We start from the raw sequence: 13,130 nt of genomic DNA, 5'->3' as shown, positions 1-13,130 counted from the left end.
ATCAACTTTTTATTTACTTTAAATCAACAAAACAACATCCATTCAAACAAACAACAGGGAGGGGGGTGCAACAGAGTGTATATGCCATTTTATAGCCTATCCTAAAACTTTTCCCGTCTGCCTGGAAGAGCATGCAACTATGGATTGGTTATAATATCTATATAATGCTCAAAACTGAGTGCTTTATCAAGCAAAACTCTTTAAACTCATCTTCAACAGAATAAGAAAAAACATTTAGCCTTTTTGCCATTCATATTTTCTCAAATTTTACATTTAAAATTTTAAAAATAATTAAAATAAATATATTAAATGAATAATAAAGCAGTATTTATTTACAAATTTAGCATGTATTATTTATTGCATACTAATATTTTCAACCTGATCTCACGGCAATACGTACATATTTTACGAGGTGGCTAATTCGTACGAATTTGTACGACCTCACTCTTACAAATTCATATACGTACGATTTAGCAGAAATTGTTTGAATGTACAAATTCGTACGAATTAGCCACCTCAGTTGCACAGTTCGTATGAATTTGTGCGATTGACCTACACCTAACCCCGCCCCTTAACCTACCCATCATAGGGGTCTAGACAAATCGTACAAAATCGTACGAGCGAGGTTGTACGAATTCGTACTAATTATCCATCTCGTAAAATATGTATGAATTGGTCGTGAGATTGCATTGGTATTTTAGTTAATCTTCTCATGAAAAACACAATTTTTACATGCATTGTATTGTTTTTAGTATTGCTACATTTCCTTACACATGCTCTATTATGAAAGGAGATTATACAGGACAGACCTTACTGCAACCTTCGCTAAGGTGACTCACAGACAGCCTTTATTGCGAGGCCTCGAAGAAAGGTCTTGTTTCCACTCATCTAGTTATCACAGACCTGCACTTTTCACCGTCTGCCCTCCTAGCGCTCTAAACTCTGATAGAAGAGGGCTAAAAATGATCCCTCATAGGCTTTGAGTGAAAGCTACACCGCAAACCACACGTTCCTCTCACATTGCGTAATTAGTAATTAATTAGTTTTCTTGACCTTATAGCCAATTCAGAAGTTGCAGCTGTCACTAATATATATATATGTATATATTTCAATAATGACAGATGTTGAACCAGGTGTTTTTTTGTAACAACAAATGCTCTCTATTTTCCTTATGCTTTGCTTTGTACGTGCGTGTTTGTGGTTGATGCCTGGGAACCATGGTGATTCATTTCTTAAAAGCGTCGCACAAAGAATAGCCATGCTCTCAGAGTTTTGCCATTGTGTTTAATTCAATGGATGCATTGACGGCCCACATTTCTATTTTGAGTTGTTATCACGGAACTGGCAGGCTGCTCTATAGTTCAATGCTTACGGCAAGTTAAGCAACAAAGTGACATTGATGAAACAGTCTGTCTCCGCTTCCAATAAACATTTTAGTGAGAAATATAGAATTTCCAGTGTTTTGAGAGACAGGCCTCCCTCTGAAATATCTGGGCCAAATGGCTGGATTAAGATGAGTGTTGATTTTCACCGGTGCTGGGTCATAAATACAGGACACGTCTTAACATCAGGACTTGAGTGATGACTAGTTTTACTGAGCGCCTTCACCTTTTCCATGTATTACTCAAGTACTACCACTCTTTCAAACCCCAATGACTTTTCATTTATTTACACTTGTTGCCATGGAAGTGACATGTACAGTACCAGTGCTGTTAAAATGTGAGGTTTATAAAAATGACAGATGGTTGGGTGTGAAATTACTCAAAAGATGATGTTTGGAAAAATCTCAGTGTTGTTTTTGTCCATACACTGAAAGTCATTGTGGTTCAGCGTTGCTTTGGACCCCACTGGTGTTCATTGTATGGACAAAAACACTTGAAACGCTCTTCACAATATCTTCTTTTGTGTTCCACTAATTAAGAGAACAGGTTTGGAATGACATGAAGTCATAAAATAAGGAGTAAAAGATGACAGAACTTGGATTTGTGAGAGAACCTCCCTTTAAAAATTTAGGGTAGTGTTGTCAGGATACCAAAATTTTAACTTCGATACAATACCTGACTAAATAATGTCTCAATACTACTACTAAACCGATGCCAAGACAAAAACATAAAACAACAGGAAAAGTAACTGAATAAGCTAAAATGATAAGAGGGCCAAATTTGGCCAAAATCTTATTTCATGATTGGATTTTCACGATAATTTCTATCATGTAGTGATTTTTGTTATTTTATCTACAATAAAACTAAGACACAAATGAAATTGTTTTTAGGTACAGTAGGTCTATTGGTTCAAGTAATACAGAAACTGAATAAAGTAATCAAAATATAAAAGTGAAGCACTGTATGAATTAAACATTCATACATTTATCCTTAATAAAGCTACTAAAGTTAGTCAAGATCAGTGAGTGATTTTCATTTTTTGTTGTTTGATTTATCATTAGATAGATACAGACAGCAGCAGGAATATTAGTCTGTTGTCACTTTAAGAGATGCGCGGATCCAATATATTGATACACATGTGTTTTCTTTCTCAGCTGTTTGTGTTCACTTCAATCATAAGCCAAGACAGTTGATGCGAAATAACTTGTGAAAGAGGTCTGAATTTTCAAGAGTTCTTTGTCAAGGTTTATTGCGCTTAAAAACTGTTTAACATCTAGCATGTCTTTTATTTTCTCATTCATGCATGTTTCGTATTCAATTTAAAATAGTCAATAACATATAAGAAATCCTGCGCTGCACGGAACTATAAACCGTGGCACGTCCAATATTCATGCATGGTTGATTTTGCTGCTGGACAGACCAGTTGAAGATTTAGGCTAAGGTAGATCAGCTTTAAGTTGGTCCCAACATGCTTTATACCAGTGATTCCCATTCCCAACCACGTGCCTGGAGCCCCAACAACACTGCACATTTTACATGTGTCCTTAATCTGACACGCCTGATTCAGGTCATCAGTGCATTAGTCGAAACTTCAAGACCTTAAATGGGACAAATTTGAGACAATGGACAAAAAAATGGGACAATAGAACATGCAAAATATGCAGTGTTGATGGGGCTTTAAGTGTTTTAAGTGGTGACTTTGCAAATGCAATCAACTCAGTAATGCACCTCAAACTCGCAGGCAGTCCCCATTCATATGGCTGTAGTTCCTGTTATTGTTAATCGAATATTAAATTGTCTGCCATTGACATGGTAACAAGCATCAGATTTTGGATCCTTGGTTCACTCTGCACCCATCTGCTCACCCGAGCATGTTTGTCGGGCTGCATTTCTTTGGCTCATACTATTACCAGATGTTCCAGTGTCCACAAACACAGACGCAGAGGTCAGACATACACACAGATTTCTCTAGACACTCCTCACACACCACCCCATGCGGTGAATAAAAACAAACGGCTAACACAAAGCCTGGCCTGTTAGTCTGCGGCAGCCTGCGCCTCTTCTCACTTCAAGTCCCGGCATTCTAAACACACCGCAATAAATATCCGTCTCTGCGCCAGGCGTGACTTAACAAAATAGGGAACAGATACTCTCGAGCTTCATTGTGTTCAATAGAAGACCTTTTAATATGGCAAATAGTAGCTTACTTGTCTGTACAAAAATAGCTTCACTGCTCTGTGGGGTTAATGTCACGCTGAATGGTCTAGACCCAGGGGATTGTGCAGGGTTTATGGAGGAAGCCTGTGGGTGGTCTATACAGCAGAATTCTGGCTGGTGTCTGCCGCAGCAGTGATGTCCAGGTTTGTGACGCTGAGAGTTTGGCTGACTACTGATGTAGAGCTGCTGTCTCACTATATGAAGGGATGTGTATGTGCTGTTTGTGTTTGCTGTGTTTTCACAGAGCAGCTGAGTCAGGCTGGACTTGGCTAACACCTTCCCATCACTATAGGGACAGCTTTCTCTTATCTTCTCCTATAGACCTTAGTCAGAATAGACGGTTTCATTTGCCATGTAGGCTGTGAGAGATTGAAGTTCTGTTCATTCTTGTCAATACGAAAGTATTTGAAATGCATTTGACCTCTGGTGTTATGTATTGTGATTGATCGTGTAAGAGAAGCAGCATATTGAACTAGAAAGAAATGTAGGATGTGATTTTATCTGTTGTGAAAATTGGTTGATAAATATGAGGGTTTGCAACATCAGCCATTAATGAGAGTTGCTGTAGAGGCAGAGCAAGTGGAGGATTATGAGAAAAAAAAATTATTTGTATTTATTTATTATTTAATTTAAAATTTCGTGTACCAATCAAACTGTGGATTATATGGCCATGGGTCATATCTAAATTACATCACAGACCTGTGTTTTGGCGTTGACAGTCTGCGGATAATGAGTGCTTCAGTGGTTTATGAGAATGATTGACACGCAGGTACGAAATGGTGTCATTGAAGAAACTGTATTTCCATCCTTCACAGCCTCATTTTTGTCAAATTAAATATGCCGTTTACTCTAAGGTCTGTGTTTCTTTATCGTTGTCGCCTCATTCAATCTCATGCATTCAGCCCTTCCATTCCTCTTTATTTCTTCCTTTCCTCCTCATTGTCCTCCTCCTAATGGATGAGCCCAGTGTCGTCTGCTCCCCACCTTTCAAGTTGGGCCTATTTTTAGCCCCTCGTGTGCCTGGCTGAGGGAATGCGTGAAAGTGGGGACTGTGTGTGAGTGTTTGCAGATTCTGGCAGTGAAAGAATGAAAGGAGACTGAAGGGGTGCTATAGTTTTAATATTACCGTGGTGACAGGGAACAGGGATTAATAAAGATGATATAAATGGACACAAAGACTCGAGAGTTCAGTAAATCTGTATGGTCAACGTTTACTAAAGCTAGACTGGCACAAATCATACCACAATAACCTTGGTAATTCAGTTGCCCACATGCATGGATTCTAACTAAATGCTAATCTCCGATGTCTCCTTTGAACTTAATCCATCTGAGAACATGTTGATACATGAAACAAATGCACAAGAAAAATGAGTGCATCTGATTTAATGCTATAGAAGGACCTTTGTTGGTAAAAATTGGTGTGTTACTTAAAGGGATAGTTCAGCGAAAACTCTGTCATTAATTACTCACCCTCATGTCGTTCCAAACCCGTAAGACCTTCATTCATCTTCAGAACACATATTAAGATATTTTTGATTAGGGCTGTGCAATTAATCGAATTCGATTATCATGCGCATCTCGTCAGTAAAGCCGGTTTCTTGATTAGTAGTTAATTGCCATCACCTGCTTTCAGATGGAGCGTCAATTACTACACTGAGCCATAGTTCACTGACAAGCTAGGCAATATCACGTTCATAATCGAATGCGATTTGTCTGCGATTATGAACGCGATATTGCCTTGCTCTGAGAGCTTCTGAGAGTTGCATTGCTGTCTATGTAGGGTCAGAAAGCTCTCAGATTTCATCACAAATATCTTAATTTCTGTTCTGAAGGTGAACGAAAGTCTTATGGCTTTGAATCGACATGAGGGTGAGTCATTAATGACAGACTTTTCATTTTGGGTTGAACTATTCCTTTAACATAGGAGCCACAATACTGCATAAAGCAGGGGTAGAATTAGAATTATGATGTCATGAAAAGTTTTAGTTTATCTAATAAGAAATGTATGTACTTGGTTTATTTCTGGGACCTTGGAAATGGCTACACTCTGGCCTCCTTTTGTTTTTTTGCATGTGTCTGTATATGAGGGGGAGAAGAGAGCGAGTACGTGGGAGGGATGTTGCATTGGAATTGTGATGGGAATAGAATGAAAAGGAAGGATAAAGCACATGATATGAGTTTTATTATAATTTGTGAGAGACGAAAAGGTGGGTATGAGCGGGTGAAGGAGTGTATGGATTGACAAGGGAAGGGGGATGCCTCTTCTCCGATCGTGCTCCGACAGCTGCTCACTGGCTAGAGCCAAGGGTGGGAGGAGTTTGAGTGCTCCTGCTGCAGCGGAGAGAGGGAGGGAGAGAGGATGCATCAGTGCCACAGAGGAGAGAGAGGGAGACTGCTTTCTGCATCACACCACTCTATCCTTCATTTACATTCCAGACGCTGGCTTCTCTCTGGAGAGCCCCTTCTCCGTTTGAAATGCCAATCACCACTTGCTGTTCCTTCATCCTCGATCACACACACTTCCTCCACGTTGATGTGAGGGAGCTGGGTGCCCGGCACACGCTGAAGAGATTCCCCAGTCTTCGTTTGACGGACGACTGAAGTTGCTGCAAAGACATCAGACTCTGGATTACATCATACAATCCCATTTTTTGGGATTTGAAGGAATAAATAATTTGACTGTTATTTTGAGGAATCTCCAGCACTGCTTTGTTGTGTGTGTGATCCTCCGGACTAATAACTGTGTGAGAGCAACTGGGACTTTTATGATCAGAGTGGCAAGGACTCCGCTTCCTTTGCTTTTTTCCTGTGCCGGCAGCTGCCTGCCCCGTTCAGGCACAGCTGTGCTTCTCCCCGGAAAGGTGGGGGACTGATAAAATAGGGGGGTGTTTATGTCCTCTGCTGCTGGGACTTGAATTTAAGCTACCCTCCACAACAGCTTGTAGTAAGTGACTGTCCTCAGGATACTGTCGCTGCATGTGTGTGCTTTGGTGAAAGGATTGCTGTAGACTTGCGGCTCATGTTGCTGCTGAAATGGAAGGCACCTGGCACGGACACCTCCCCCATGTCAGCCGTACTGTGGGCAGCCTTTGCTGAGCTGGGCCCCCAAGGAACTAACACCCTAATTGTGCGCCCAAGCGCACCCTAAACAAGATGAACGCAACTGAGTTAAACCATAGCACAGAAACCTTCTGCCTGCTGGACATTGGCTACTCTCAGATCTTCAACACCTGCCTGCTGGAAGTAGCTGTTATTCTCTTCTTGACAGTGCTCATCATCTCCGGGAACCTGGTGGTTATCTTTGTTTTCCACTGTGCCCCGCTACTCAGCCACCATACCACTAGCTCCTTTATACAGACTATGGCGTATGCGGACTTTCTGGTTGGGGTCAGCTGTCTTATTCCCTCTCTGTCCCTCCTGCACCATCTGGAGGATGTGAACGAGAAACTCACCTGCATGGTCTTTAGCTACATGGTCTGTGTGTTGAAGAGCGTCTCCATGGCCTCTCTGGCATGTGTCAGTATTGACCGTTATGTTGCCATCACCCGACCTCTTTCCTACACTGCTCTGGTCACACCCTGCCGTCTTCGCACTTGCATTGCCCTTATTTGGCTTTACTCGGCACTCATCTTTTTGCCCTCTTTCTTTGGTTGGGGCAAGCCAGGATACCACGGTGATGTATTTAAATGGTGCTCCTCCTGGGACACCCAGCCCCTTTTTACCGCGTTTATTGTTGCGGCCCTCTACGCACCAGCTGCTTTCACCGTTTGTTTCACCTACGCCCATATTTTTCGGATCTGTCGACAGCACACTCGGCAGATCAGCGAGCGGAGAGCTCGCTTCGGCCCACAGGATCCCGAGCCGGGTGAGCAAGCCTGCACGGACAAACGCTATGCCACCGTGCTCTTTCGTATCACCAGTGTGTTCTACCTGCTTTGGCTACCCTACATCATTTACTTTTTACTAGAGAGCGCAGGGATATACCACCATGCCATTGCCTCATTCCTGACCACATGGCTGGCAATTAGCAATAGTTTTTGCAACTGTCTCATCTACAGCCTGTCAAACAGCGCCTTCCGCAAAGGCCTCAAGCGCCTCTGCCTGCTTTGTCTGCAACGTAGCGACACCAAGAAGTCCCTAGGAGATCCACCAACTCCTCCGCGCCCTGCTTGCCATGTGTAACGCCATCTTTTGGCGAGATAGTGAGCTCGATTTTGATGGCAAGGGTCATGTCAAGTTAAAAGCAGATGCAGAAGATTTGTCTCGGCATCTGTGCACTGTTCCAGTTCAAGCCAGGTGGGGCAAGTTGACAAAGGTCATGTGTATAGTTGCAGAATTTACCTGGTAGCAAGAAATGGACCCTTGACTTTGGTCATTAAAGATGAAGTGGACAGCTATGCGAGAGTGGGCTGATCTCAACGGTATTTGCAGATATACCATTCTCAGCAGTTTTTGCTGCAAGGATAAATTAAGCAATGAGGGGAAAAAAATCTCATTCTTGTGATTGTGAAGTCTTTAGATTGCATTAAATATTGTCTGTATGCAAAAAACAGTTTTTATTAGTGACATTAAAGCAAAGACTGAGTTGAGCTGTCTGCTCAGCAAATGTCTTCTTGAAGGCAAACTCATGTCTTTCAGTGACTTTGTGGCAAATTTACTGGCCTTTGTGGACTGTTGACTTTTAGTTCTGATCATGTGGCAGGAAGACTGAGAACAAGTAGTCTCTGTTTCTCCTGTTAACTGGCTCACATTTGTTCATATGTAGGGAAAAAAAAGAAAGATCCCTGTTAGACTGATCTAAAACCTTAAATAATATAGATGTTAAAATTACTTCTGGATAAAGACTTTAAAGCATTTCTAAGGGCTTACCTGGTTTTGGACTCGTGATCTTATTTATGTTTTTACTAGTAATATCGGAGTCTTGCCTCAGAATTTCTGAGGATAATCTGATCACTACCTTGCTCTCAGTGGAAGAATGTGTTTGCTAGTGTTTTTTTGTCTTTGGATCCATGACAACTCTTGACCTTCAGCAATCACAATTGGATTTTTTAAAAAGCCGTTTTCCCAAAGAGCAGAAGTCGACTACAGCCCCCAAGCAATGCCATGATTACATGGACTTCCCATTTTCTGCTTATTTAAAGCCATGAAGGGATTACATAACCACGCCTCCAGTCAGAGGACACCATCCTTAAAAAACGCATTAATACAACAGCAAACAGATGACTTATTCTGCCTGACTCATTTCTAAACCTTGATCACACTGGAGATGAACTTTTTAGCTGGAACCCACTCATAGCATCAGTTTTTTAAAGGCTGTCCTGCAAATCATTTTGAAAAAAAAAAAAGAAAATCTGTTTGACTACTTGGAGTATTGCTGGAGTATCTGCTGGACAGAATGACTCTTGGACTTGCCCTCTGCCCTGAAGTGTCAGTCGTGTGCAACTCTCTTGCCATGCTTGGTTCGCTTCCACTGGTTACAATGTGTTTTAGTGGTAGGAATGAATGGTTAAGGGGAATGGGGAACATCTGTCAAAATGCATTGTCTAAACGCACAATCACACTTCAGATATTGTATAATGCAGTTAAGCACAACACAGAAACACGTGACCATAACAGATGTTAGTTGCTTAATTCCATCACAGGATCCTTAAGATGAACAAGGCCGCAGTGGTAAAGGTTGCTGATGTGTGCAAGAACCAAAAATGTAGTATTCAAATTAGGACACTTGATGGATAAAATGGACATCAGAAGAAAAGTTGCTGAAACTGATATATCGGGATGCAGCGGTCAAAGTTTTATAGCAGATGTTTCTGAAGAGTCCTGCATGTGCTTACACACAAAAAAAGCAGAGCAACAATGAACTGCATCTTACTGCGCTGTGCTATTTATCTTTATGACATAGATACATGTACATAATTCATATGTGGAGGTGCCAAGAAAATTGAGGGCATTGAAAAGCATGCCCTTTGTCTTTTTTTTTTTTTTTCATGCTGTGATCATAAATTTGCTCATTTGGATGGTACTGTTAAAAAATGATTTCTTATGCAGATAGCTTTGTCCTCATAGCTGACCAAAGTATCAATATTTATTGGTGTTCTCTGATGGAATTGTTATTTTTATTTTTTTAATATATATATAGAGGAACCACAAAATGTATTAATTAATTGTTGTCGAATGGATTGATTGTTTGTAGTAAGATGTTTATTATAAAAACAGTCTGCATTCCTCTTTGTATTTAATCTAATAGTATTTATGACCTTTACCTTCTCTTAAATTGTTTTAAGAGAATGTTTTCCATTGGAGAGGGTTATGTATTGTGGCATATTCCCAAATACTTTTTTTGTATGACACCATGGATAAATGCTGTCATTTATATCACCAAAACAAGTTTTATGACTGTCAGAAATGGATCTTGTTTATATGCCACGTCACTTCAGTTAATGACTGAAGACTTGCTTTCATAATTGTAATACTGTGACGTGAAGAAGTGTCTTATGACTATGTGTCTTTTAAGTGTTTGGTCAAGATTTTGATAGGAGACGCATAAAATCTGAACTGCCGTGTCATGGCAGGGCGCTGTGCAATACTTCCATTCACTAGATAGAGATAGAGATTGATAGAAAACATATCACACACAATAGAAAAAGGGCTTTTATTTTTTTCAAGTGTCCCAGCTTGTTTGTTCAAATGTAGATCTTGATCTTGCGGCCTCTGGCAAAGTGCTGTTTTTGAACCAGAGCTGAAAGAATTTGTTCGCCATTTACCCATCCGCCGCTTTATTGATCGCACATGACCATGTGTGCGTGCACACATGCATGGATGTGTATGTGCGTTAAACAGAACAAAGACGCATGTCTAATGGAAGAACTTGTTTTTAGCATTCGTCTTGATTGCTTTTTGGACTTTTTAATGCCCCTGGAGCAATGGACTCACCCAAGACTGCTTCCTCCCTCTTGTCCTAAGAAACTTTCCCCGTATTCATTTAAAGGAATCAGATTAAATTAAATGGCCAGGATTTGATGGTCATGCTTGTGAAACTGCCTCGGTTGTGTATTCACCATTTGGATTGGTTGAATTTTATGAAACCATCCATTTGTTGCTCTGATTCTGATGTCTTTTTCCACTGGTCGCCAGTTAATTCTTTCTATAAAAATGAAATTGAAGTTGGTTTTTCTGCTTAAATTGCTGTGAGAATCCAAATCTTGAAGCATGCGTATCTGTATTTTCAGATACTGTAGATATTGGTTATTTCTGCTGTCTGAAGGATATTGTAAGTAAGATTGTATGTTGGTTTTATGTACTACGAATGGAATTGTATGTTTTGAAATGAGAATGAGGCTCTAATGTTGCCTAAACGGGTGTCAACACTGCATGTTTTGCTTCATAGATGATGGTACTTCTGTCATGGGTAAAAGCTGGAGGAAGCATTTCAACTTTTGGGACATTTTGATGCCAGAGAGCTTTTGTTTGTTTTTGTTCTCCTTATGATGCCAAAGCATTTTTTTTTTCTTTCCTGTGGGAAAACTGCTCTGTTCTTGAAATCAAAGTCAAGGGCTAGCGCTCTCAAGGGAGAAAATCTCCCAAGATGACTTGCTCTCCGCTGTGCCATATTAGGACGCAGGACCCAGTCGGCCCCTGCCATCGCAGAAAATGGAGGGTTGAGCTGGAACAGTGTGTTTTCTCCCTGAGGAACACACCCCTCCGTGCACAAAAACACACACTCCTCTCCGTAACTTTGTGTTGATTGTGCTAGGCGTCTTTGAGTTTAATCATGTATATTTTAAAAGTCCGTTAAATTGCTGAACCAGGCTCTTTAATGAATTGCTCATGATCTTGCCCTCCTGTAAGTGGGTCTGGTTTTTATTTGATTAACTGGAGAGAATTGTTTTTCGCCTTTCACTTTAATGCATTCCAAATTGTATTTCAGTTCTTATCGCGAGAGAATATGAAAGCACTGCAAAGTCTTTGGGATTAACAATGTTTTTGACTGAAATTGCTTGGCTGAAGTTGATCTGCTTCACCATATTTTCTTCAGCATATCAACAAGTTGTCTGGTGTTTAGGGCTGTAGCTGAGGTACTAATGTGGTGTACCGCAAATTTTGTAATGATGTCAAGTTTTAGAAAATAATTGTCAATAATATATTTATATTCTGGTATATCTGCACTGAGGAAATAAATGTGATCTTATCCTATCATGTTTGAATTCCTGTTATTGTGCGTGTGTGTGCGTGTGTGTGTGTGTGTGTGTGTATGGTGACTGTATTCATGTTTTTTTAATGTAGATGTATGTGCTAGTTTGCGTTTCTGACAGTACATTAATAATCATCTTTGGTAGGTTATTACTTGCATTAGCACTTGTTCATCTCGTTGGCAAATTAACATCAAAAGTAAACGTCACTGTAAAAATGGAAAAACATTATACATTTATTGGTCAAGTACATGTGTTTTTAAGTTGTGCCAAATTAAACATTTGGTTTTCTGTGACGTATTGAAAGTCAGAATTGTCTTTGTTTTCATAAGTACTGTAAGTTTCTCATGACCTTATTTGATGTTGCATAATTTTTCTGTTTTAGATCTCACCAAATTTAACATTTACGTTTTTACATGTCTACACAAGGTTTTATCAAGCTAGAAGACCGTCCAAGACTAACCATTGCAGAAGCATCAATTTGAATGGGTTTAAAACAAAAAATCATATAAGAAAACAAATCATTAAGAGGCTTTTACTATGCAGTAGTATTAATTTTGAAAATTTCCTAGCCAGAAGCAATGCAACAAGGTTCCAGCGACAAGCAATTTGTCTGTCCAACCTGCTGTGTGATGCAAAAATACATAGTTAATGTTTAATATATGATTATGCGGAGCTGAATTTCGAAACCGTGAGATTTCACAGTAGGGCCCTATGATTTACGCGATACAGAAAACGCAGACAGAATCGCAGAATCCAGTCATAAAAGTGGAATTTGCTGTATAACGCGGAATGTCATGGAATTTGCCAAATTTTGGATGGATAAATCTAAAGTATGTCAGAATGCTTAAATCAAAATGGGAAGCTGCAAAAATGCCATTTAAATATGAATCCTGCATGTTCTGCGTGTTTCTTTGAATGAATGGAGCAGACGCATGGTTTTGTTTACTACACTCGTAATGAAGCATGCGTGACGTGACGCTCGCGGTGTTTTCAGCCTCTGCTGCCTTAATGTACGAGTATATGAACACATGAACATGCTATCTAGAACTGCTCTGAGAGTCACTTCATGAGCATTTGACCGTTTCATTTGAGAAAAAAATATTGTCATATGTTATACAAACAGAAACTTAAAGCAACTTGTTAAAATGAAGGTTCGCTTTAACTTGAAGAAACTGTGACAAAAATATATTACTTAATGTCATGATAGTACTACTACTAATAATAAAATTATTATTAAAAATTGTTTTAAGGAATATTTACCTAAAATTATTTACCAGTATTTATTTCCCAGGAAAATGCAAAGCATACAACACAGTATTTCTGAAAAAATAATATATAT

General features: G+C 39.8%; 2 protein-coding genes across 2 annotated transcripts in view; both read left to right on the top strand.

The window, feature by feature from the left end:
* LOC131547814 (rab GTPase-activating protein 1) overlaps positions 1-13,130 on the top strand; it is a 59,138-nt gene that overhangs the window by 10,125 nt on the left and 35,883 nt on the right. The window lies entirely within an intron of this gene.
* On the top strand, positions 6,044-12,531 carry LOC131547817 (probable G-protein coupled receptor 21). Its single transcript, XM_058788501.1, has one exon. It carries the CDS (start codon positions 6,753-6,755, stop codon positions 7,779-7,781), a length of 1,029 nt encoding a protein of 342 aa, XP_058644484.1. The 5' UTR covers positions 6,044-6,752; the 3' UTR covers positions 7,782-12,531.

Source organism: Onychostoma macrolepis, chromosome 10, assembly GCF_012432095.1.
Source record: "Onychostoma macrolepis isolate SWU-2019 chromosome 10, ASM1243209v1, whole genome shotgun sequence".
Classification (NCBI taxonomy): Eukaryota; Metazoa; Chordata; class Actinopteri; order Cypriniformes; family Cyprinidae; genus Onychostoma; species Onychostoma macrolepis.
The sequence above is the reverse complement of the archived record's forward strand: the minus strand, read 5'-3'. Positions and strand labels throughout refer to the sequence as shown.